A 26,628-nucleotide genomic window follows, 5' to 3' on the forward strand; every position below is an offset into this window, starting at 1 on the left:
TTATTAATATTATTATTATTTTTAAAATTAATGTGGGCAATAATAAATTTATTATAATGATGACTTAACTTAGTCCAAATCAAGTCCAAGTCATTAAACACTACTTTTCTCCCTCTCTTGTATATACCCACACTTTTACTTTTGGAGGGACTAGAAAAAAGAAAAACACTTAACATGTTAATTGAAAAAATCTCTTTTATACTTTCTTTTTTTTTTTAATTTTCTGGTTTCTTGTTGTTCTGATACCTCAGATTAAATCCCGGAGGATTTGAGCTGGTTAAATTCTCAAGGACAGTGTTCTTACGCACCTCAGATTTATTTAACTTTTTATTATTTTTTATTATTTTATAGATTTAATCATTTGTATTATGAGAAGAGATGATTGGATTATGCAGGTGGCCAAATTCTACAACAACTCTTATAATTTATTTATATTTATTTTTCTCATATTTAAAACAACATCTCATTTGTCAATTTTTAACATCACTTTTATTCTTATTCAGTAAAGTTATTTTTATTAATTTTTGTTTTAATTTGCTTTTCTTAAGGTGTCTTAATGGCATGGGAGTTTACTCTTAATTTTTACAAAAAAAGTTTACACTCAAACTTTACTTTAGATTATTTTTAAGTGAAATTTTTAATCACTTTAACTCAATTCGTTTTGTTCAATATAATTTATAAAATACTACTTCGTCTTAGTTTTTAAGAAAAAATATTTATTAAATTAAATAAAACATAATAATTTAGAGTATGAACAAGATGTAATGTATTCTACTGTTGCATATATCAACATTTCATATTTGATTTTTGTTTTTGAAAGTATAACCATGTCATTGATGAAAGAATATCAATATTACAAACACCATTTTAAATTTCAATATTTTAACTTTTGTAAATCAATAACATTAACTCCAACATCACATGTATATAAATTATTATTTTATTATATTTTTATGACTATTTATTTTATTTACTTTTGTATTAAAATAATAATAAATATATTTTATATAGATTTAATGGAGATGCACAATGCAAGAAAAATTTACTTTGTCATTCAACGAAAATGTCTGCTATGTCATTTCAATAATATCAGTACATCACTCATTTTCTCATAAAATTTGTTTACTAATTTTATAATTTAATTTGATATATTTTTCTATCATTAAAATAAATTAATAACACGTTCCATGGTAAATGACTAGTTTCAATTAAAATAGTTTAAGGTATGTCAAATTAATTACTGTAACAACTAACAAATGTTTGCCCATTCCCGCCGTCACCGCCACTTCCTCCGTCCGTATTAGGGTGGAAATAGACCCGACAAATAACAATGGCTTACATACTAGTTTATACAGGCAGGTTAGGTCACACTTTTTTTTTTAAAAGACTTAGACTTTTTTATAAGCCTATTTAGTTAAAAAAGTTAGATTTCAAAAGAAAAAAAGTCTTTTAAGTCTATCAATCAGACCGACCTATTTAAATAAATGTGAATAATTTTTTATTACCATTATATTATATTTTGTCCTTTAAATTAAAATACATAAATACAACTTGGTTATCTTGAAGAACATGTGAAAATAAGATAAAAACACCTTATGAACATTGTTTTCATAAGTCATCTTAAACAAATAGTCTCACAGAACTTATGTTAATAGATTAATTAAAGTCAATGCAAACAATTTTTAATCTCTTAGTCTTTTAATTAGTTAGTCTATTTAAATATTATTTTAATTGTTTATTTATATATGTCTAAAATAAATTGGCTTAACACGCTAACCAGACATTCGATAAGATAAGGTTGAAACCTAAAAATAAATCTATGACACATTACAGACGAGACTTGATTTGACAAAGCTTAGCTTATTTCCATCCCTACTGCAGTTCTTAGCAATTGATCTCAGTCACCACTCACTCCTATTTTATTTTTTCGTTTTATATTTTATATTTTTTTTCTAAATCAAAAAGAGAAAGAGAATATATAATACATATTAAAAAAACATTTTTTTCCACACTAAAAAGGTAAAATTTAAATCTAGAGAGAGAAAGACACAACACCTTCTTTTCACAAAGATAGAAAAAGACATGACCGAGAAAGTGATTGCATTTTTTTAAAGAATTATATTTATTGTTATAGATCATGTATTTATTTATTTTTTGACTGAAATTTATTAATTTATTTTATTTTTCTCTTTTGGAGTCGTGGCTTTGTGATTTTCTTCGTTCCCGTTTCTCTTCTCTTTTTTATTTTCAGTTCTTTTCAGGTTTCAATTTTAAACCTAATAACTATTTTCTCTCCCCTATATACTTGTTGAAAAATTCGCGAGTTTTTGATTTTCGTTTTCTCCGAATTGAAGAAGAATCAACGATCTGAGCTAAGATTTTTCCAATTGCGTTTACGAACATTTGAATTCGTTCGTTTCGTGAAAATCGAGTTCGTTATCGGCGTTTGAATTCATCGAATTCGTAATGCGATTATGCGCGAATTCTAGCTTCGATCTTAACGAAATTGCTTGAAACTTAGGGTTGAAGGAATGGACGTTGATTCCTCGATGGTTCAAGCGGCCGATCACGATTCTGTTGTGCAGAAGCAAACTGCTTCTGCTCCGGCGCCGGTTGTAGTGAAAGAAGAGCAGCTTCCGGAACCGCCGTCGTCTGGCGGCGGATCTCCGGCGGAGATGCCACAACAGCAGCAGCAAGGGGCTAATGATGCGCAGCAGAGTCCGGTGGTTGGGCCGAGGTTAGCGCCGAATTACACTGTGGTGGATGCGATTCTGGAGAAGAAGGAGGATGGACCGGGGCCGAGGTGTGGACATACGTTGACGGCGGTTGCAGCTGTTGGAGAGGAGGGGACGCCGGGGTATATTGGTCCGAGGCTGATTTTGTTTGGTGGTGCTACTGCTCTTGAAGGAAATTCTGCGGGTTCGGGGACTCCTTCGTCAGCTGGAAATGCTGGAATACGTATGTATTTAACTATTTAACTATGAAATTATATTGTTGTAGATGAGTTTTGGTTAATGTTAGTTTTATGTCTTTACGCCTTGCATAATTGGTATTTTAAAGTTGAATTGAATTGTAGTTTGTCATGCGGGCGGGGTTTTATTTTATCTGTTAGTGTGTAGTTATTATTTTGTTTTGGTACTAATGTCTAGGTAATAGGTACTAGGGTTGTTTGAATGGAAAGAACCCTAATTTCCTTGCTGTTTAATGTCATGGAAAAGCATCTATGGCAATGGATTGGTGGTAGTTAGGGCTTATTTTCATGGGTTCTTTTAGTCTTTGGTGCTTTTGAACTTCAATTGGGATAAAATCTGGCTTTGTTTATTGCAAAGCTATGTAATAGTTAACTTGTATGGATATGGCAGATTTGAACACAAATGAGTGGACGTGGTATTTATGATCATTCTTTTATTGGATATTTTAACTTAAGACAACCATAAATAACAATGGAGTTATTTGCATTAGCTTTCTTTCCACTTTAATATGTTCAGTTGCATTCATCCAACGGAGCTTGTCTGGAAGTAATTCTTCTAGCAGCTTACATCCTCTAGGTTGAAGGTCTTACAATGCTTTTGCATCTCTAATCAACTTTTGTAGAAGAGACCTTTAAGTTTGAAGCAGATAATGCAGAGACCAAATTTCCCTTTTGCTACACTTGACTTTAAATATGAAGAATTGGCGGGAAGGGGTTGCAGTTGCGAATGACTGAATTCTTAACCCCTTGGATATAAAACATTGATGCCATGTCAACATTCAGTTTTTCTACAAGATAATTCTTGTAGGCAAAGGTCCTAGAATGTAACAAGGAATGAGGTTGGACTGGTATTCATTTTCACATACAAATTTCCGGTTTACAACTTGTCATCTTTGGTTTGGTTTGGTGGTATAGGAACTCTATGGATCCCATATTTTACATTATGAAAATGGTTTTAGTTTATGCTGTGAAAAGAGTATTCATTTTTTTTTGGTAAGCCAAGGTATCTCTTGTGCATAATTGCAGAGACTAATCTCTTGAGATAATTGAGATCCATGTAACGGGTTGACCTTTCCCAACATATGTTTTTCTATACTCACCGACCATGTGATTAAGGGACCCAAGCAATGTTAAAAATATGTAACATTTGTTGAAAACTATAGCAAATTATTGCTTCCATAACCTCTTTAACTAAGAACATCATGTTTTTGTTCATTAGGAGTCCCACATGTTTTTTATTCTCATTCTCAAAACGCAAGGTCATCATTATAACTGTCCCTTTGGCAGCTATTCATCACATACTGTTAGCAACTAGCCAACTAAGAACACACTCAAGTAAATAGCTTAACTAAATGCTTACTCATTAAGTTATTGTTTGGAGTTTACTTAAGATTCATAACCTATTCAGAGGGCTTACTGAAATAAGCTGAAAACATTTTATGGATGTCATAAATTTTTGTTACAAGTGTTTTCAAACACCAATAGAAGTGTTTATGTTATAAAATCATCCCTCACAAGCACCAAATAAGCTTTTCTAAACACTCCCTAAATACTGACGACTTGATTCGGTGCAAACATTCTTGGTTATTTTAGAATTAGCTTCATCTGCATATCTTACTGTGAGTGATGGTACCTGTTGAATATTATATAGATTTTGTACATTTTTTCTCGGGAAGAAGAGTCAATATCGATCAGACTTACTGTGGTCTGTGAGTGATACTACCTGTTGAATATTATCTAGATTTTGTACACTTTTTCTTTGGAAAAAGAGTCAATATCGATCGGACGAAAGGCGCTTATCTTGTTAACAAAATCACATGCATTATATAGCTATAATAATTGAGTGATAAGTGTTTATAGTTGAAATTTATGAATACTGCTAATATACCATTTACGCTGCAGGTTTAGCTGGTGCCACAGCTGATGTCCACTGTTATGATGTCTTGACTAATAAATGGTCTAGGTGAGTTTAGAACTAGGTTATTCTTCCCCACTTCTGTTAAGCCATAACAATACTTTTATAGTCTTACATGTTTTGCTCTAGTGCTTATACGGGAAACATAATGCAGGCTAACTCCGTTTGGAGAACCTCCAACGCCAAGGGCTGCCCATGTGGCAACTGCCGTGGGAACCATGGTGGTAATTCAGGTATCACGGAGGGGATATCTCTGAGGTTATCTTAATGTCGGTGGATTTATTTCCTTTCTTTAAATGATTACTTAATTCTTTGTGGAATATTACCTTGTTTCCTAGGGTGGCATTGGTCCTGCTGGTTTGTCGGCAGAAGACCTTCATGTTCTTGATCTCACTCAGCAATGGCCCCGATGGCATAGGTTAGACACATAACCCATGTGTTGTTTTTTTTCCATCGATGACTTAATGTTTCCAAGGACATTTATATAATCTAAGATACTGAATTTTATGTAGAGTATCTGTTCAAGGCCCCGGACCAGGGTCACGTTATGGACATGTGATGGCTTTGGTGGGCCAGAGGTATCTTATGGCAATTGGAGGCAATGATGGTAAGTTGGTAACTTCTCGATGCTATCCCAATTTATTTTTTGCCTTGTTCGTGTCTCTGAAAATTTAATTGATGCTTCGCTTCTTTCATCTTTTCTTCCCAGGAAAGAGACCTTTGGCTGATGTATGGGCCTTGGACACAGCTGCTAAGCCATATGAATGGCGCAAGTTAGAGCCAGAAGGAGAGGGCCCACCTCCATGCATGTATGCTTTGATCTCCTTAAATTCTGCCTTTTTATACTGATCTTTTGACATCATTGTACATATCAATTTCAAATTCTTAAAGACAAGATAGTGTTTACTTTTTAGCCTTTGATCTATTGTATTAGGTTCTGGAAACACAAAATTCAAGTTAGATTTGTATAGAAATCTTAATTGATTGAATTGCCATGTTTTTTGTGGGTTTGAATTGACAGTCCAAATGCTTATGAATATCGATGTTGTATCTCCTAGGTCTATGAATGTAGTTTTTAAGAGAATTGGTTTTGCAATCCTAAAAGGAGTTGCGGCGCAGCTTGTAGCCCGTTTACCTTCTATTTCTGTATAAACTTTAATTATTGCTTCAATTAAATATGATGATGATTTTAAAGATTTAAAAAAAATTTAGTGGATAACTTTGTTTCATATATATGTTTTATAAACTATTTTCTCAAATCTTCATTTTTTTCTCTCTCCACTCTTTTTAAAACATAATTTTTAAAAATTGACCTGGTATATTACTTTTTTATTACTTTATTTTTGTATGAGCATTATGATTGTAGGATAGGCACCCCTTCGTTTTTTTCGTAGTCTTTATGTTTGAGATTTTGAAAGAGTTAGACTGTAGACTTGAGTAAGTTTGAATTGAAGCTCTCCTTAATTTGACTTTCTATTTAGCATTAATACTTTTATGTAATGCATTTGTCTTATTATCACTGTTTTTGTCAGTGTGGGATTTTTTTTACCACCTTTGAAGGCGTAAGCAAAATAACTATATAGAGTGTAGACCCACTTTTCCTTATTTAAGAAGCTGACTATCTTTTTGTAAAAAACTTATCATTATGTCGGGGTTGATTTACCAAATTTTCCATTTGTTGTACTAGGTATGCAACTGCAAGTGCACGCTCTGATGGGCTTCTTCTGCTCTGTGGAGGAAGGGATGCCAATAGTGTTGTAAGTTTTTTTTTTTCCGTTATGTTTATTTGATTTTCTGACGAAGCGTGTAATTTGTGCCTTATCCTCACTTCTCGTGCTAGCTCTTGACTGCTTAATTTTTTAGAGATCATTCTAGATCTGTTCTTGAGCTCCTCGTCTTCTTCCATACTTTAGAGTCTAGCCCTAAATAGGTGGGGTGTTTTTATTGGACCACTTGCATTTTTCCATGTTTTAGATATTCGGTCTTGAGCGTGAAAGGGAGTGTTGAGACTTTAGATGCCACATCAACTAGATATGTGGCCGAAGTAGTTGTTATTTAGTTCTGGCACTCCTCACCTCTTGAGCTAGTTTTTGGGTTGAGTTAGTCCTAGCCCAAATTCTGAGAGTATCATCAAGAGTTGGAAAAAGAACTAGTAAAACAAAACATTCTAGGAAATTAAGAGTGCAACTTAACAATTATATCTCTTTACAAATCAAAGAAGGCAACAACTTTGCGATATCCTGGTCTGAGTTGTAGAGACAAGAACAAATAATTCAAAGATTCTCATTTTGAAGGTCCAGCAGCTTGATCAATGCTCCAACAGAAAAATTTATCGGTGGCATTCGTAGTAGTGATCATTTTAGGTTTATTTAAGATGTCTATGGGCGGTTGCTCTTATCAATATTTTCTTTCCATTTTAAGGCTTATTCTTACTCAAACTAACTCTAAATAAAAAACCTGTTTAATTTCTGTTGACATTTTTTGTGCGGTTATTTGTAAAGCATTTTCTCCTAAGCATTACTGGAAATGTCATTTTACCACTTATATTGCAGCCATTGGCTAGTGCATATGGACTTGCTAAGCATAGAGATGGTCGTTGGGAATGGGCAATTGCCCCTGGTGTCTCACCATCTCCAAGATATCAGCATGCAGCGGTTGGATTCAGTTTCTTTTATTTTTTTTTCTCATTTTCTTAGTTGGTTATACGTTCAAGGATCATGCTTAATTTAATGATTCTAGGTATTTGTTAATGCAAGGCTGCATGTGTCTGGTGGGGCTCTAGGTGGAGGCCGGATGGTTGAAGACTCTTCAAGTGTTGCAGGTAACTCAATTAAGGTTGCTTAATATTTTTTGTTGGCAGTTGCTCCATGTACCATATGGATTGCATGCAATTGAAATAGCTATTGTTTTTATCCCCTAACACTATCTTCTTGCCCTGCTCTTGATATGTGCATCTATAGTTTTCAATATTTGAAATGCAAATGCTTTTTTATTCTGTAATATAGTATCAGAAATTAAAGTTTCACTTCATTCTTTTGGTTACATTACTTATTTTTACCAATGGTCACTCGCATTAATTTATTTCTACGTGGATGCAATATTTAGTGATATTCCAAATGATGTATATCTTCCTTTTTTATTTCTTTTTTCGTTTGTAGTATTGGATACTGCTGCTGGTGTTTGGTGTGATACCAAATCGGTTGTTACCACTCCAAGAACTGGTAGATACAGTGCTGATGCAGCTGGTGGAGATGCAGCAGTTGAGTTGACTCGACGTTGTAGGCATGCTGCTGCTGCTGTTGGTGACCTGATTTTTATTTATGGTGGTTTAAGAGGGGGTAAGTTATCAATATACTGTAACTATTTGCAGACTCATCTCTTATTAGTTCTTATATATTGCTTCATCTCTTGTGATATTTTATCAATCTAGTTATGGCTATTCAGATTATTAAATTCCTTCCAATCCAATACAACTTGAATATCTGTTCCCTCGAAAAAATTTGTGAATTATTTTCTGTTCTTGTTTTTGGATAGACTTGAAGCAATAGTGACTTTGAAACTTGGCTTTGATTTTGTATTTAATTATTTACAAGTAGATGATAGGATTTTTTTAATGACCATCATTGATACACAAATTCTCAACCACTGCTACATGTTTCAGGAGATAAAAATTAATTATGGAATGATTCACTTAGTATAGATAATTTTGGTTCTGATGCCGTTGAGAAAATGCATGTTTAGCAAGATACTTTAAGAAACAATAGAGTTGACAAGAACAAAGAGAGGAAATTCAAATTTATTGAGTTGCAGAATACTTTTTAGATAATATGTATTCTGTTGGTTTTCAAGTAAGAGCAACCAAGGTCATTTTTTCCTTTCAATCAATGGATTCTTTTCTTCTGTCCCTATTATTGTTCATGAAAAATTTCCAGTTAATCCCTGTTCATATGGTCAAAAGTAATTATAGGCTTCTGGCTTGATGCCTTCTTGGATTCTCTATTCCTCCATAAATTTGCACATACTCAATTATTACAATTAATGACTCAACGAGCTCTATCAGTTTCATCTTGATTTTAATTCTAATTGTAAAGTATATACAATTAGTATTGACACACTGCCTCCTTAAATTGATGTTGCTGGTCAAGAAGCATCAATTTTCTAGTGAGAAATCGATGAGGAAGATGAGGAATTTCCTTGGTAAATATATACACAAGCTCAAGCTGTGAGGTGATACGGAGAAGAGATTATGATTCTCAAAGGCCTTCCAAATAGAACAACAATTCACCTCAATATTGTTAGTGCATTTGTATAAACTAGATTGGCTGCAGTCTGAATTGCAGCAGTTGTCTGTTGTAGATTCTGTAATTATTCACTTTGAGATATCATGTCATGGTTTAACCATTTAATCACTTCAACAGATGGACTGACCCAAATGTATTGTGCTTATATGCTGCAGGAGTCTTGCTGGATGACCTACTTGTTGCCGAAGATCTTGCTGCTGCTGAAACAACATCTGCTGCTTCACATGCTGCTGCTGCTGCAGCTGCATCTAATGTTCAAGCAGGACGCTTGCCTGGACGATATGGATTTGATGATAGGCCCAGGCAAACAATGACTGAAGTGGCTGCTGATGGTTCTGTTGTATTGGGAAATCCAGTTGCACCCCCAATGAATGGTGACATTTATACTGACATCAGCACTGAAAATGCTATACTTCAGGGATCTCGGTACGAAAGAAAGTTTCATTCCCATTGTGTCATGTAGTTTATGTTCTTTGAATTCATTCAAACTAATTTGTACAGTAGAACTGCCAAAGGAGTTGAGTATCTGGTTGAAGCATCTGCTGCAGAAGCCGAAGCTATTAGTGCTGCATTGGCTGCTGCCAAGGCACGGCAAGAAAATGGAGAAGTGGAATTACCTGATAGAGACCGTGGGGCTGAGGCTACCCCTAGTGGGAAACACACATCTTCCCTGATTAAGCCTGATTCTGTAGGGTCAAATAACAATGTTTCTGGTGGAGTTCGGCTGCATCATAGAGCTGTGGGTGATACATACTACTTATGAAGGAAAAAATATGCCTTATATAAATTTCTATATAATATTAAGCGCAAGAAATTATTGTGTTCGATTTTCTACAGGTAGTTGTTGCTGCAGAGACTGGTGGAGCATTAGGTGGCATGGTTAGACAGCTTTCAATCGATCAATTTGAAAATGAAGGCAGGCGGGTCAGTTATGGCACTCCAGAAAATGCAACTGCTGCTAGAAAGTTATTAGATCGGCAGATGTCCATCAATAGTGTGCCAAAAAAGGTACAAATTCATCTTTACAATTAGTTATAGAACATGAACAGCATAGTAATAAGTCATTAATTATATCTTACAAAAACTTCGTATTATTATTGTTAATGTTTATTCACTATTTTTAGGGGTGTTCATGGGTGCGGGTCGACCCACAAATCCGCTAATCCAAATCAACCCAACCCATAAATTACCCGAACCTGTTCATTTACGGATAATACCCAATCCAACCCACAACAACCCATATAATTTTGGTTCGGGTATCGGGTTTGAGTTTTGCAGCCCGCGGACCCGTTGACCCAACCCATTGATGTGACATTAGAAATTTCTTATTTTTTATTATTATTTTAAATAGAAATAAAAAATATTATCTCAGCACTAATCATAATTTTTCCAAAAATATTTTAATCTCCACCAATAATACTACTAGATCAATAAGTTTACGTAATTCTAAGACTAAATGTTGTTTCTTATTTTCTTTTGTATCATTTCCAACTTACGTATTTTATAAAAATAATGTGTCTTGTGAAATTTTATACTATTATCTAGTGTTATGTCATGTTGATGAATATTATTAGATATTATATGATATGCTTCATCTATTTTGTGTGTTAGAAATGAATATAAATATATTTGAATTGTGTTGCAATATTTTTAAATTGAAAAAAATAATTATTTTTTAATTTGAAACACAACCCACGAACCCAACCCATAAATGAACGTGTCGGTTCGGGTTGGTTTTGATAATGAAATTGTGGGTTGGACGGCGAATCCAACCCATTGAAATTTGAACAGGTTGGGTAACGGGTTAGGCCAAACCTCAGTCCAACCCAACCCATGTACACCCCTAACTATTTTATTGGCACTTCTTTCTTTATCTTGCATTAAATTTTCTGATATTTTTGGGGTTTCTGTATTGCGTTGACTCACTCTGTACATTTTTATACACATTCCCATGCTTGTTTTGTCTTATAATTTGATTTGTTTCTTATGGAGTTCCCTCACCACCTTTATAGGTCATAGCACACCTCTTAAAGCCTCGTGGATGGAAACCACCTGTGCGCCGGCAATTTTTCTTAGATTGTAATGAAATTGCTGATCTTTGTGATGGTGCCGAGCGGATATTTTCAAGTGAACCAAGTGTCTTACAACTAAGTGCACCAATTAAAATATTTGGTGATTTACATGGGCAGTTTGGGGATCTCATGCGCCTTTTTGACGAGTATGGTGCACCATCGACTGCTGGTGACATTGCGTAAGTTCCATGTTTCCCATTGATGAGTTTATTTGTGGATAATGGATACTATTTTGGTGTCTGCTTACTGGTTTGCATAATATGGACGATTTTCAGTTGGTGCATACTTCTGATTCAGTTATTTTTCATCGTATTTAAACATGGTTATTGATATATAAGATGTCAAATTAAAAAACTACCGACCTTTCTATATTTAGGCCGATTGTGTTTCTTTATAAATTTCCTTACCCTTGGGATATTGTTGAGTTCTCATCCCTAACCAACGCTTTGGTTGATTACCCCACATGGGCATGTTATAGTTATCTTATTTCATTTTCAATATTTTGTTCATGACACTGTTTCTTCTCCCAATTACCCCAGCCTAATCTACTCTAAGAAAATGATCTTGTCTTTGCAGTTCGCATAATGCTTAGTTAGCACCAAAGTGCATGATTTTTACATATTTTCCTTTATTGGATGGTATAATGCGTTTTCTTTTGTTGTATTTTTTAATATGTTCTGAATTGGAATTATCCCGAGAGTTTGCATTGAATACCCTAGCTTTCCATGATGATTTAAGGGTTTATGGCTACAAATGGAGCAGAAGAGGTGGTTAAAACAGCTGAGTGTTGGGAAATATGATTCATTATTGTTTGATTAGGATTTAGGAATTTTTGTGTGGGTATTTTAATATAAATAGAGGTTTTTAAGTATCATTAATAAATTATATTTTCTTGTGTTAGTAAGCCCTAACCCTTATAAGAGGGGTCTCTTACCTTACAAGCTGGTTTTGTTAGGTTGACTTAGGGCCCTACCCGGATTTTAAGATGGTACCAGAGCTATCTATTGGGCTACTCATGTTACACTCTAGATGTCTATTCTTGGGCACAAAAGGGTTTATTTAGAGTCCTACAGTGGATGTGATATGAACTGAAAAAGTGATTTAGGCATTTAATTTTCTCAGCTACTAATTTTGGATAAATGACTTTCAGATATATCGATTATCTATTCCTAGGAGATTACGTTGATCGAGGACAGCACAGCTTAGAAACTATAACCCTTCTTCTTGCCCTGAAGGTAATCTTAATTGTTTAGGTTGTCTTTCTGCATTGCAGGTTTAATGACCCCATATCTATACATGATTTTGTGAATATTGCAGGTTGAATATCCCAACAATGTACATTTAATACGTGGAAATCATGAAGCTGCAGATATTAACGCCCTTTTTGGTTTTCGAATTGAGTGTATCGAGAGGATGGTAAGGAATTCCTGCTACCTGATACTGTTTCTTATTTATGTTGGGTACACCGACCAACCATGTGAATTCTTGATCAGGGCGAGAGAGACGGAATTTGGACGTGGCATCGGATTAACCGGCTATTTAATTGGCTTCCTTTAGCTGCTTTAATTGAGAAGAAGATTATTTGCATGCATGGAGGTATTGGTCGTTCAATAAATCATGTAGAACAAATTGAGAATATTCAGCGGCCAATTCCGATGGAAGCGGGGTCAATTGTGCTTATGGATCTGTTATGGTTAGTGCATTTGTGTGCCATTGCCTGTTTATGATTGTTCTGTGTCCTGGATAATAACAGCATTAAATATTCCTTTCTAGGTCTGATCCTACAGAGAATGACAGTGTGGAAGGACTGAGGCCAAATGCTAGAGGTCCTGGACTAGTTACTTTTGGGGTGAGCGCTCCTTACCTGTCATTCTGTAAATAATGTAGTAATTTGGTAGTTTCAATGTGTCCATAATCTTGCAATGCATGTTATGCATCCATTGAAGCTTGAAAATTGAAGTATAGTTGTGAATTGTAATCTACACTTTCTGTATAAATTTTAATTTGGAAGATTGCGAAACTGATAAATGGTGGTTTTAGATTCTTATATATCGTGCTGGTGGAAGTGCTATGACTGCTGACACTCATTATTAGCTCTAATTTGAAATCTATCTTTGTAAATGGGTGTTATTTGAATTGTAGATCATACATGTAGTTGCCTTATTGGATGGTGTGTACTTTAAATAGTGTGCTATTTGATAATCTTTTTCCAATTCATTTTTTCATGCTCATTCAAATTTGGTTTTGGTACTTCAGCCTGATCGAGTGATGGAATTTTGCAACAACAATGATCTTCAGCTAATTGTCCGTGCACATGAATGCGTGATGGATGGGTTTGAGCGTTTTGCTCAGGGACATCTGATCACACTTTTCTCGGCTACAAATTATTGTGGTATATGATGCCAACTTTTGCAGTGTTATGTCCTTACATCATGTTCTCTTTTAAATCTTGACTCTTCCTCTTGTTCCCGTAGGCACTGCAAATAATGCAGGAGCAATATTAGTTTTGGGTAGAGACCTTGTTGTGGTTCCTAAACTGATTCATCCGTTACCGCCCGCAATATCTTCACCAGAAACATCACCAGAACGGCATATTGAAGATACTTGGATGCAGGTACTCATACACATATTTTCCATTTAATAGTGATGCTTATGTGATATCAGATATAAACCAACACATCTAAGTCAATTTTTAGTTTCTCATTTCACAGTATTAAAAAATTATCATTAACTGTTAATAATGTACAGGAGTTGAATGCCAACAGACCACCAACACCAACTAGAGGCCGTCCCCCAGTTACCAACGACCGAGGTTCACTCGCTTGGATATAGTGATTACTACTGAGGAGTTCACTCACTTGGATATAGTGATTACTACTGAGGATGTCCTAATATTCACTTAACCGGCACGCGCTATCGCTTTGTTTGTGTTCTGTATATAGCATGATGCCATTTACGGGAGTTTCTGAACCTGTGATCTTAATTCCTGCAGAAAGCTTGCTTTCTTAATTCTGGTTCTCACCCCTCAATCAGCAGGCCTTGATAAAGAAAGATACAAGTTCCACATGCAAAGTTGGTTGTGACTGCTAGGTTTACTTTCTCAAAGGTAGGAGTTGCGGTTCGGGTATGCCCCACCCTTTGTAAATTGAGCATAGGTTATGAAGTCAAGGTTGTGTTCTGTATCATGAATTGTCAGTGCTGACTATTTTTCTTATTCTTATACATTATTCACCTTTTGCCCTTAGGCTAATATTATTGTTGGGCTTTTTTATTAATCAAGAGGATGAGGGTTTTTACGTGATGGTGAGATAAATATAGGTCCTTGTATCATAGTTGATGTGTAATTTTCATCTTTGTACAACTAATTTTTGTGTGAATCAAAATTCTCCAAGGAAGAAAGTGAATTATGATAAAAGATTTTGACTTACGTTAATGAGATGTTAACATGAAGTTCTGGCTTCATAATCATCTTGGTAAAATTAACAAGAGAATTAATAAGAGGTTGTATGTAATATTGTAAGCCCAAACTGTTTGGTTTAGCTTTTGGAAGAGAAAAATAATTGTTTGGTTTCTCTTTTGGAAGAGAAAAATAACAGTTCTAAATAGTGGAAAATTGATTTTAAAATAATTGAGTTTTCTGGTATAAAAAAAGAATTAATTATGTCTCTTGATTGATTTTACTTGAAATAAGAATTTGTAGCTTTTAGGTTTAAATATGATTTTTTAAATATGAATTTGTTATTCAACTCATTTTTTCATTTTTACATGAATGTATCCGAACATAAATTACTTTATGTTAAGAGTTCCACATCGGACAATATATGGCATGAACATGTGCTTATAGGTGGGGGCAATCCTCACCTTACTAGCCAGTTTTTTAGGGATGAGTTAGGCCTAACCAAATTCTTTAACATGATATCAGAGCCTCGTTTAAGCTCCGGTGGGCCACCTATTATGGTTTCATTTTCACGCTCCAATTGTCTAGTCCTGGGCGTGGGAGGGTGTGTTAAGAGTCTCACATCAGACAGTATATGGCATGGGCATGAGGGTGTGTGTTAAGAGTCCCACATCGGATAATATATGGTCTGAACATGTGCTTATAAATGGGGCAATCCTCACTCTACTTGCCGGTTTTGTAGGGATGAGTTAGGCTCAACCAAATTCCTTAACACTTTATTTTCAATTCACTTATAATTAGAATTAAGTCAACAAAATCATTTCTCGTCACTGCAAAACCAAACACACACTTATCAGTTAAACTATTTGCATTAGATGTAAACTCTACCCGTTGTAACAAACTCACCTTGTTACTACTATAAGTAACAAATTGTAACACTATTGTATCCAACTTTTAAACAATAACAAAATTTAGTTACAAGATGAAGAAATAAGTTCTAACTAACTCTTCTCTAGTTTCTAAGATGGTATTAGATTAAGCCACCAATCTAGGTCTCACAATGACTGAATAACTGTAATCGGTGCAGCCTCTGTCGTCTTCCGCTCTGATCTCTGGTACATATGTTTCGTCTCTGTCGCAATCCACGGAGGATTCAAATCGTCTTCAGTTTTCGCTCAAAATTATCCAAAAATTTGATAAAAGGAAGTTCCATTTGTAGCGACAACAAATTGAAGCATACATTAACACTCACAACCTCACTGAATTCGTCGTTTGCTCGCGAGTTCCACTTTAGTTTGCCACTGACGAAGCTCGTGTTTCTGGCACTGTGAATCTTGATTACTCTCGCTGGTTGAAGAAGGATCAGATGCTTTTGTCGTGGCTGCAATCCATGTTGTCTAATGAAATTCTCTTACGCGTTCTTGGTTATACTCATGCTCATAAGCTATGAGATCACATGTTCAATTACTTCAAAAAATAAACTCGCGCCAAAGCAAGACAACTTCGTGTTGGGCTTCATGCTTTAACACTTGACAACTCCAATGTGGAGGAGAATCTTCTTAAAATTCACAGTATTATTAATGCTCTAGCATCCATAGGCAATCATATTCCTGCTTCACATCATATTTTGGAAGGTTTAACCTCTGATTTTGTGCATGTTGTATCAATTATTGAGAGCAAATTTGGTTTGATGGATCTTGATGAAGTGGAGAATCCTTGTCCTTGCTCATGAATTGTGCCTCACCAAGTTCAAGATGTAATCACCACCTGATTTGGTCTCGCTCAATCGCACATATGTGGCATCCAATGGTTAAACCACTGGGGAAACATATTCATATTCTCCTGACTCCAACACTCACACTGTTGCTTAAACCTTTGACACAGAATTTCACCAATTTTGTGGTGGTCGAAGCTCAAGAGGTGGTAGTGCATGTCGAGGTAGAGGTGACATGTTTGTTAGAACAAGATTGAGAATCTATGTTCAGAATCTAGTTTTGATGATAACAAGCATATATTTTGTGAGCAACAATTTTATTACTAATGGTTTCATTTAATGTGCAGATACTATGTTATAAATCGTATACATGATTCATCAGAAAAAGAATACAACTACATCCAGAAGATTGACAAAGCTAAACATCATTCATCAAATGTTCTGACTAAGAATTCGTTAAACCAGACAAGATCAGAAAATCTAAAGTAAAGAAGCAATAATGAGGAACAAGACCATTCAGAAGAACAAGCAATATCAATGCCTACATACAACAGTCTCAATCAGAAAGTACATCAGAAAATGCAAGAATTTTTGCAAACATCAGAAGATCACACAAGTATGAAGATCAGAAGTTCTTAAGTTAGATGTTCTGAAGCTACAATACAGTGACAGGCAAACAGAAGCAGAGTCACATGCGAATCAGAAGATCACCTACAGCTCAACATACATAATAAATTAAATACAAAGAGCTTAAAATCAAAGGGAGAGCCGTTAAAAACATCATCACATACAAAACGGTTACAACATTTAAAAGGAATAACTCCCAAGGTGAAAAGAAGAAGCAAGCCACATGCAACACATTGGAAAGACAAACTTAACCAAAATAAACACGCCATCCACTATAATCATCAAGTTAAAGACAAGGCTCTGCCAAGAACGACACTTGTCACAAAAGGCTCAATCTAGACGAAGCATTAAAAGCAATATTCAAATCTCAAACGGCTAGATCCCAACGGTAACATACCAAGCTCTATAAGTAGATCAAGCTTCAAAATGTGAAGGTATGCGTTCTGGTATGTGTATGCATCTGAGTATGCATCCAGAGTGAGCATCAGAATATGTAGGATACATCTACAGAGAGCAGAAAATGAGAGATTCTGAGAGAAAATCTGTAGAGAGAAGCTGAGCATGTACATCAAACTGAAGAAATATGAACACATGCATCAGAAGATTTACAAGAGTTAACACATACTCTGTATGTGCAGAAATAAGCTATAGCGTTGTCATACACTAATCATATGCCTATATAAAGACAGAAAGAGAAAAACGTGTGCATACACATCAGAAGTTAAACTTACACGAAGTGTATGATGAATGAAATACATATCACATGCCTAAAAAAAGTATCTCAGAAGCTGAAGAAGAAGAAAAGTTGCTGTTAAGCAGTATCTTCCAATGGAGTTAGAAGATATCCAAGAATACTTGATCATATGGTTAAATGATCATATTGAAAGACAAATGGAACAAAAGACACTGAGTTGTTGCTCGTAGAAGTGTTTCATGTTTTCCGACGTTTATCAATGTGTCACTAGCTGTAATAAGCTTTAAGATCAGTATTGAAGAAGGAGAAGATGAAGATCAATATGAAAAAGCAACTCACTAGTGCTGCTGCCCTAATTCTGCCTTCAGAAGATCATTTGAAGAAGCAATTCAAAATCGAGCTGATACTCTGAAGCTGCTTAAGAAAAAGCTAAGGATCAAATCTGAAGCAATAAACAATGGAGCTGTTGCTCTAAATCATCTTAAGAAGATTTGAAGAAGAAGATCAAGATAGAAGCATCCAACATAAGAGCTGTTGCTCTTCATCTACTTTCAGAAGAAGATCTCACACAGAAGTTGAAGACAAGAAGACTACAAGACATTTTATTCTTGTATTTAAATGTAAAACACATAGAGTTGTTGCTCATAGTGTGTTATATCTTAGAAAACTTCTGATAGAATGTTTAGGCTCTAGAAGTGACTTCTAGTCAGTGAGTCGTAAACATACATTTTGAGAATAGGAGACCATCTGCTTGATTAAGAAGCACACCTATTATCTCCAGAAGATAGATGAACGTTATATCCTGCTGGGATCCCTGAACGGTTCATTATCAGAAGTTAGTCACAGCAGTTGGCTGTGCAGGAGTTAGTCACAGCATGTAGCTGTGCAAGTTACTAGTGTGATGAACGTTACGTCCGTTGACTCAGGAAACCTGCACAAGCTACCCGCGAGTGACTAACCCCTAGTTGACTGCACAGCATGAAAATTTCGGACCTAGAAACTTTCTGACTATTTTTCTCATTCTTAACAAAAACCTGCTCTGATGCCAACTGACACAATCGGAAACCCTAGAGAATAGAAAGCGCTAAACCTAGAATAAAATCAAATACTAAATAAAACAAAATAGTAAATTGATAATTTCGGACCTAAAACGAGCTTAAATGGTTTTAAAATCTATATTTCACTACAAAGCATGAGTTAAACTCCTGGGCCGATCTGCTTTCCGTAAAGGTATAATACGAGTAGTTCTGATATCGAACGCCAAACTTGCGTAAATCCCGCCAAACTATTCCAACGCACACCTTTTCCTTCGATACATGCATGTAGCCCTCCTACATCAATATGAGTCCTCTAGTAGTGCTAGTCCACCACATCAGCCAGGCCTTTTCATGATTCCCTCTAGTAGTGAAAGTCCCAGTTCTTCTTCCTTTGAGTCTCCACCCTCCTCTTCCCATACTTTGTCTACTTCTCATAGAGTTCACCAAGAGTCTAGTGCTTCAAGTTCCTCTGAGTCTGCTACTCCCTCTGGTAGTCCAACCTCTTTGCCTCACGGTGAGTCAAGTGTCACTTTTGATCATGAGTCCCCCACTTTTGTACCTATCCCTCCTAATGATATACCCATTGAAGTTAGACCGGTTAACACTCATGCCATGCAAACTAGAGGCAAAACTGGTTTTTCTCAACCAAGGCTGGAAGCAAGATTATTGTTTGCCAACTTTGAGCCTAAGAATGTTAAACAAATTCTTTATGACTTGCAGTAGAAGGCAGCCACACAAGCAGAGTATGATGCTCTTATGAGCAACAATACATGGACCCTTGTATCTCTTCCTTCTCAAAGATAAACCATTGGATGCAAATGAGTCTTTAAAGTGAAGGAAAATCTTGATGGCTAAGTGAACAGATACAAATTTGGGCTTGTGGCCAAGGGTTTTCATCAGAGAGAAAGGTTTGACTATAATGTGACCTTTTCTCTGGTATTTAAACCTATCACCATTAGGATTATTCTTATTGCTGTAACATAAAAGTGGTTTATTTAGCAGCTAGATGTGAACAATGTGTTGTTTAATGGTTTTTAGAAAAGGAAGTTTATTTGGAATAACCGAGGGTTTTGGAAGTTCAAATCCTAATTTGGTGTGCAAATTCAATATGGTAATTTATGGTCTTAAGCAAGCTCCAAGACAATGGTTTGAAAGATTGCAATTTTCTCTTGTGCAACTTAAGTTCAAGCCTAGCAAGTGAGACCACTCTCTATTTACTTATTTCTTAGAAGGGCATACAATTTACCTTCTAGTCTATGTAGATGATATTAATATCTCTAGGAGTTCCTCTTCTCTCTTGCAGTCTTCAAAAGACAACATGTTGACTGTAGCCCTATCAATGCCCCTACGTAGTCTACCTGTAAACTCACAAAAGCTGGTTCTCATCCTCTTGAAGTTCATTGGATAGTTATGATTTGTGAAAAGGATTCTCAAATACCTTAAAGGCTATCATTTATGGTCTTCATCTCACTCCATTCAGCACTACTACTTTCCTTCTACTCAAGTCTTTTGTTATGCTGATTGGGCATCTGATCCACAGATGACAGGAGCACATCAGTGCTGCCATTTATAATAGCATCTGATATAGCTTATACTGACAACTGTCAGCATTAGATGTAAACTCTATCTACTGTAGCAGGCCACCTTATTACTACTACAAGTTACAAGGTGTCAAACTATTGTAACCAACTTTCAAACAATAACAGGATTCGATTACAAGATGAAAACAAAAGTTCTAACTAACTCTCCTCTAGTTTCTAACAATATATAACCAGAATGAAGTTTTTCCATGAACATGTCTAACAACTATTCTACTTGGTATATAAATGGGGTTATACACACAGGTTTTGAAAAAAAAAATCATTTATAAGGCAACATAGATTAATAATCCCTCTGCATCAGTACTAGGTAGTAGCATCCCAGAATGGATATTCATTTGGAGGTATACATTCCATTAAGATGCCTCTCATGACCCAAGATATAAATATGATTACAATATCAAACTGATACAAAGGGCACATTAAGTTTTCTTGGATTCCTGTTGAATTGATCTTCTGTGAACAAACAACCTATCCTCTTTTTACAGGCCTCTGAACGTAGGATTTGTTGGGATCTTCTGTCTTGAGCTTAGGGGGGCGAATTTCTCCCTTTTTATTCTGCATTCATAACAAAAATATAATATTAGTTAAGCAAATTCCTATTTTTGTTCCAAGATGTATGTGTCAAAGGAATACTTGCTGATACTAAAACTAGCAAGCCTAATATCTTACCTTCTTTCCACCCTTCATAAAATCTCTCCAGCTAGATACCTGATAATGAAATTTGTGTCAATACATCTAATATATTTTGATGGCATGACATTTTTTTGATGATAAGCAAGATACTCCACATCAATAACATCTGTTATATGTTTTCTTTATAGGAATGTATCATACACAAAAGAATGTACTTAGTACCATTTTGATTACTTTTAAGCTGCTGATGAAAAGCAAGCGAAAAATCGACAGTTGATATAGCTAATATTAATACAAACAGATTAAACAGACAGAAACCAAGTTTAACTTCTTATTCTGTGATCTGTTCTGCTTTTTCTCTTCAAGGTCAGTTCATTCACACTTCATATGGGTAACTTACCCAACACTCCCTTGAGAATGAAAACTATGAAAATGGGAATAAATTTGGTAACCGTGTAACAAACATAAGAATATACACTCCCAAATTATTCCTAGAAATGCTTGAAACAAATACGCTGGGCTAAATGCCTTTATGTGAGAGGAAGAGTTAATAAGAGATAAAACGAAGATTCATTTTTTCAGCCAATTGGTTGTTGACTTACGTGGTCCATATTGCATGATATTCTATGATAATGAATTTTAGAAAATCTAATAAGATGATAGAATCTCCAATAGAAAAGAGGTCGGGGGCACACTTGGATATGGGGTTCATTCCAGTGTCTATCTCATTGGGTTGAAGGAGGAATCCATTCAATCAAATATACTGGCCTCCAATAACCCTTAAAAACAGGGAAGCTTACTCTTTAAACAGAAGTTAACAGCGTCACACTCAGCCGATTTAGAACTCAAGCTCTTTCATAATTGGGTTCAGAGTGAGTGAGCAAAGGACAAGATAGGCTTAAAATGCAACAAGAATTAAAAAAGGTGATCATTACACAAGGCTCACACTATTGTCTGAAGAGGATTACATGTATGTATGCAATGCAACCTTACCCTGGTGAATGAAGGAAGAGGCTGATCATGTGGCTACGGTAGTTGGTCACTACAAGATGACAACACCCACCCTCTAAAATTTTATTTAGTGTAGTTGCAAATAGATTAAGCCATTCAATAATTTTTGTTAAAAATGTTTATAAATCCAATGAACCCACAAAAAGGGTTATCAAGCTTATTATTCAAAGTCCATTAATATTACCACTTTGATTAGGACTATGACTCAGTCAGAATATCATAGACCTGAAATCAGCTTTTGCAAATTTTAAAAAAAGCATGTTTGTTTGCAAGGACTCTTCTGTGAGACTGATAATGGTGCATCTTCATTTCAAATATTTTTCTGAATAAATAATCTCACCACTTAAGTAACCCTCATGTACTGTCACATGCGTACTAAGCTTTATCACAGATAGCCAGAATACACAGAACACAGATATCATTTGCCCATATTCCGGAACACTTTGTAGCTTAGTTATAGATATCATAGGCACAAATTTCAAAGGAAAAAAAAAAGAATGAAATTAAGATTCACTTGAAGACTCAAACACAACTTGCAGTTTGATGTATAAAATGGAGTTTAAATATGAAAAACTAACCCTTTTTTCTCTTGTTCCTTCCCATTGCTCTTCATGCTCACGCTTTCTTTTCCACATTTCCTTCTGTTCCTCTTCGTCCTTTTTTAATCTTCCTTCCTCCTCTGATATCTACATTGTATTCAATAAACTAAAAGGTCACAACAATAATTCCACAAGTGTACATTATTTCTCATACCAAATTTACCACAGATAAACACAATCATAATGATCTCACTTTCTTAACACTAGAACTTTCTGACAAAATACCAAAATTTGGGAGAGGAATGGGAAGCAAATGTTCTAAGTTAATCATAAAGCAAATCACAATAACATAATTTTAATATCTTGTAAATTACCAAACTAGACCAGTTCTTTTTAGAAGTAATGAATCACTCATTTTAGGCGTGCATGGGAAAAATAACTATCACGTTGTAATTCATCGAATTGGCTCAAACACACATAATCTCATACGACTCTGACTTCACATTGATTATAACAACAATGATTTAATGTGGGTATTAGTGGATGGTGAGAAGTAACTATAACATACCCTCATTTGCATTTTCCTTCTCCTCCATTCTTTTTCGGTTAATAGTTCACGAACTTTGAGTTTGAGCTCCTGCTTGAATTCTTCTGACTGTTCATATTGCTTATCATATTTTCCCTGATAAAGAAACAAAGTAGTTCTTTTTAACAAGCAAGGGTATATTGCCTCTTGGCTGCTAAGATACTAACTCTACATGATCAAAGTCTGGCAATGTCACCCCGCTTGTGCGTAATCAGACCACAAGGGTGGTTGCAAGACAGACTCAAACAGCCAAAATGAAATATACTCACACGACAAGGAAGAGTATTCTAAAATTCTAGGTTGTGCTCTAGTGTAACCATGAGAACCCTGACAAAACTATACGTACCTCATCAACTAAGGACTTCATTTTTGAGGCTGTATCCTTCTTCAGATGTTTCTTTCTCTTTACTCTAAGTTCTTCTGCAGCCCACATCAACAGCGAAAAATTAGTTATTTTATTTACATATGCCCTTGATCCCACATAAAGAAGATACTTCTTCTATACAGATGGAAGTCCAAAAAACAGGAGCAGGAATTAGGGAAAAACGTTGCAATAACAGAATTTTTTTGACCCAAAGTAAAAGATTATAGGTTTTCAAGTTTAAAACACATTGATGAACTACCCCTACCGTGTACAGATGTAAGAGCAACTACATGGACAGACAGCCAAACAAAAACTTTCAACTAAAGATAAAGTCACACAATTCATCCTCAGATGCGAGACAATATCACAAATGATCTTATAGCATTTGGGGGGAAAAATGAGGATATTTTTTACCATTAGATTGATAAAAATAGTTAACCAGGTTAATAAATCACTATAGTCATGTGACAATTTCTCTCCAAGGTATGAGTGCAACCCTTAGTAGAAAGAATTTGCATTAAGGCGAGTTAGAATCCTCTCCATTTCTCAAAAGATAAGTAAGGGCTCTGTTGCCAGAGATATAGACAGAAAAAAAGTAGAATGGATCCAAAACCGTGTAAGACATATATCAACTAGACAAGCATAAAAATAAAAAGACAAACTAACAGTAACCTTTTGCTGAATTAACTTGGCTAAGAAGATAATCTCTTTCATTTTCATCGAGTAATAATTGTTGGGCTTTTGCTAGTGCTGCAATAAAGTAAATAACACAAAACAAAGAGTTAAAAACAGGATCCTACTTCCCAATGTTCTGAGACTGCAATTGAACCCAGCAATGTACATATCATCCAAAATAACACTTATATAAAATGACATAGGTAGATTCTATAGATTTCCTTCTTAGGCATCATATATGTAACCGAATAAAGATGACAGCATGAAGAAGTAATTGAAAAAGTGTAATACTGAACAAACAATTTAGTGTAGAACTATCTGATGGAACTGATTATAACTATCTGAAACCTATGCACAAATAGTTGAACTTTTGAAAGTTATCTTTCACAATTTATGCCGAGGAAAGAAGGATTTCTCCCAATCTTCCAGATTTTTCTGTCTAAATAGGATTCTAAAAATAGTTCATACATAACTGAATCCCCACTTTTACAGTTAACTTCATTGCACCACAAGTTTCAATTTATGCACATATTTACTCAATATTTGGAATTTGGCAAATTCCAGGATATCAAAATACAGTAACAAGATTCATGACTCGAGCTAGTTTGTCTAAAAACTAATTTGCTAAACAAGAGAGGTAACTCTATGACAAAAACAATATCGATAACAATTAACAACATGTTCAGTTCCATTTAGAATAATTATCAAGCATTTCTTAATTTACCTCCAAAAGCCTCCTTTGCTTGTGGATGTTTACATTTATCAGGATGAACCATCAATGATATCTGCAAAAAAAATAAAAAATCACCCAAAGAGAATCTTATAAGATACCAACATAACATTTAACTGAAACAAACAAACAATCAAACAACCCTCAGCTGTAGAGCAAAAAGTTACCTTTCTGTACTGCTTCTTCACTTCATCGATCGATGAATCAAAGGATAGGTTCAAATGCTCAAATGGGTTCAACTTAAAACAACCAAGAATCCTGTTTTAAAAATAAAAAAGCAAACTTTGATCATCACAATGCATAAAGTAACCTAATTTCTTATTTTCTGCATAAACATTTTGCAATTAAAACCATACATATACAGATATCAAATCAAATACTTCAAAAAAACGATAAATTCTCCGTGAGATGCAATTAATAAAACCCTAATAATGAGAAAGCGAAAAAAAAGATACCTGAGGACTTCGTTGTCTCTTTCGACTTCGCTGACTTCGGCGAAGAAATTTTTGAGTAGTAAATCGTCTTGGATGTTGGTGGTTGGGTTTGATTCTCCCATGTTTCCGCTTCCTTCTCAAGAATTGAATTCGACTGAGTTTTGGCTTTGGAACCAAATACGCTATTTCGTGCGCGACAAAACCAGATTCAGCGATAGTGCTTTGAGCCTCCGAGAATACGTTTAAACGACAATCTTTATCTTTAAACGACGGGTTTTAACATATTAGTGCATATATAAATTTGAGATCACTAATAAGTTATTAAATTTTGTTTTTAATCTATATATGAAAATTCACTTTTTATTTTCTCTTTCCTATTAAAAAAATACCCGAAGATGACACGTGTTCATGTCAATATTTAAAAAGATAGTCTCTATAGGACAGATGAATATAACACTCCTTAGAGGACTAAAAAATTACAAAGCGTCATTTCTCTCACAGAGAACATATGAAGACAACAAGTAAGTCATTTAAGATAGCAAGAGAATTTGTCTTCTCGATTAGTCATTGATAAGTTAAAGAGTTCTCAATAGGAATCATCCCCCTATTTTAGGCCATAAATTAAGAAAAAAAGGGACGACGAAGGAACCCCTTTGCTTGAGGAAGCTCTATCAAATAGATACACGAAAAAAATCAAAATCAGAAATGATGAATAAAATATTACATATATGATATAAAAGATGCCACAACAAATGCATATATCATAGGGCAAACACCAATACAAAATAGGAGACCATGTACATTACACATATTTGTTCTCTGAACGTTAAATGAAAAAGATGAAAATGAAGATAAGGTACATGTACTACGACTTCAGAGGACTCAATCCTCCCACTATTAACATTCTTGCATATATTCATACCCACAAATCAGATGTGCACAACATGGTTCAAGTATTAGATCCAAGCCACGACCTTTTTGAAACATTGAAGGTCGACTTTGGGAATATATCTTTCAGCCGCAACGTAAATTTATTTTAGATTGACATTCTCTGCATTAAGAAGCTCAACCCTTCTTCGGCCATCTGCATCTAATCTTTAACAATCCTATTTTCTTCCGCTAGCATGGTGACCAAGGAGTCAATAATACACATCTCAGCAAGCACATATAGTTAGTCTTTTATTTTCCTTATGTCCTTCATTTACCTCATATAAGCTTTGTTCATCTCATTTTTATTCTTAAAAAGATCTTTCCATTACTTTAATCTACCTTTTTTTCAGCTAAATAGACCTTCAATTTCTCAAATCGGGCTGTAATAGAACGAGCC

General features: G+C 35.0%; 2 protein-coding genes across 4 annotated transcripts; one reads left to right on the plus strand and one right to left on the minus strand.

Moving 5' to 3' along the window:
- Window positions 1-2,178: 2,178 nt before the first annotated feature.
- LOC131653513 (serine/threonine-protein phosphatase BSL3-like) lies at window positions 2,179-14,674 on the plus strand. Of its 3 annotated transcripts, XR_009299097.1 has the most exons (22): window positions 2,180-2,958; window positions 4,874-4,934; window positions 5,041-5,119; window positions 5,225-5,304; window positions 5,399-5,493; window positions 5,596-5,695; window positions 6,574-6,643; window positions 7,439-7,540; window positions 7,626-7,707; window positions 8,045-8,224; window positions 9,343-9,613; window positions 9,689-9,926; window positions 10,025-10,195; window positions 11,200-11,438; window positions 12,410-12,494; window positions 12,577-12,675; window positions 12,753-12,952; window positions 13,033-13,108; window positions 13,516-13,651; window positions 13,734-13,873; window positions 14,008-14,165; window positions 14,252-14,674. XR_009299097.1 is itself a non-coding variant. In XM_058923677.1 (21 exons), the coding sequence occupies exons 1-21, from the start codon at window positions 2,532-2,534 to the stop codon at window positions 14,089-14,091; spliced, it is 3,012 nt and encodes a 1,003-aa protein (XP_058779660.1). In that variant the 5' UTR covers window positions 2,179-2,531; the 3' UTR covers window positions 14,092-14,674. The 3 variants fall into 3 exon arrangements, 2 of the variants coding, with proteins under 2 accessions (XP_058779660.1, XP_058779659.1); XM_058923677.1 differs by having other exon boundaries at window positions 2,179-2,958; window positions 9,692-9,926; window positions 14,008-14,674; XM_058923676.1 differs by having other exon boundaries at window positions 14,008-14,674.
- A 5,822-nt stretch (window positions 14,675-20,496) lies between these two features.
- Window positions 20,497-25,560, minus strand: LOC131653514 (J domain-containing protein spf31). The gene is made up of 9 exons (XM_058923678.1): window positions 25,323-25,560; window positions 25,035-25,125; window positions 24,862-24,922; window positions 24,135-24,212; window positions 23,445-23,518; window positions 23,081-23,194; window positions 22,552-22,659; window positions 20,999-21,037; window positions 20,497-20,884 (listed from the first exon to the last, which is right to left on the minus strand). Exons 1-9 carry the CDS (start codon window positions 25,421-25,423, stop codon window positions 20,798-20,800), a joined length of 753 nt encoding a protein of 250 aa, XP_058779661.1. The 5' UTR covers window positions 25,424-25,560; the 3' UTR covers window positions 20,497-20,797.
- Window positions 25,561-26,628: the final 1,068 nt, after the last annotated feature.

Source organism: Vicia villosa, linkage group LG2 (genome assembly GCF_029867415.1).
Source record: "Vicia villosa cultivar HV-30 ecotype Madison, WI linkage group LG2, Vvil1.0, whole genome shotgun sequence".
In the NCBI taxonomy this organism is placed as follows: domain Eukaryota; kingdom Viridiplantae; phylum Streptophyta; class Magnoliopsida; order Fabales; family Fabaceae; genus Vicia; species Vicia villosa.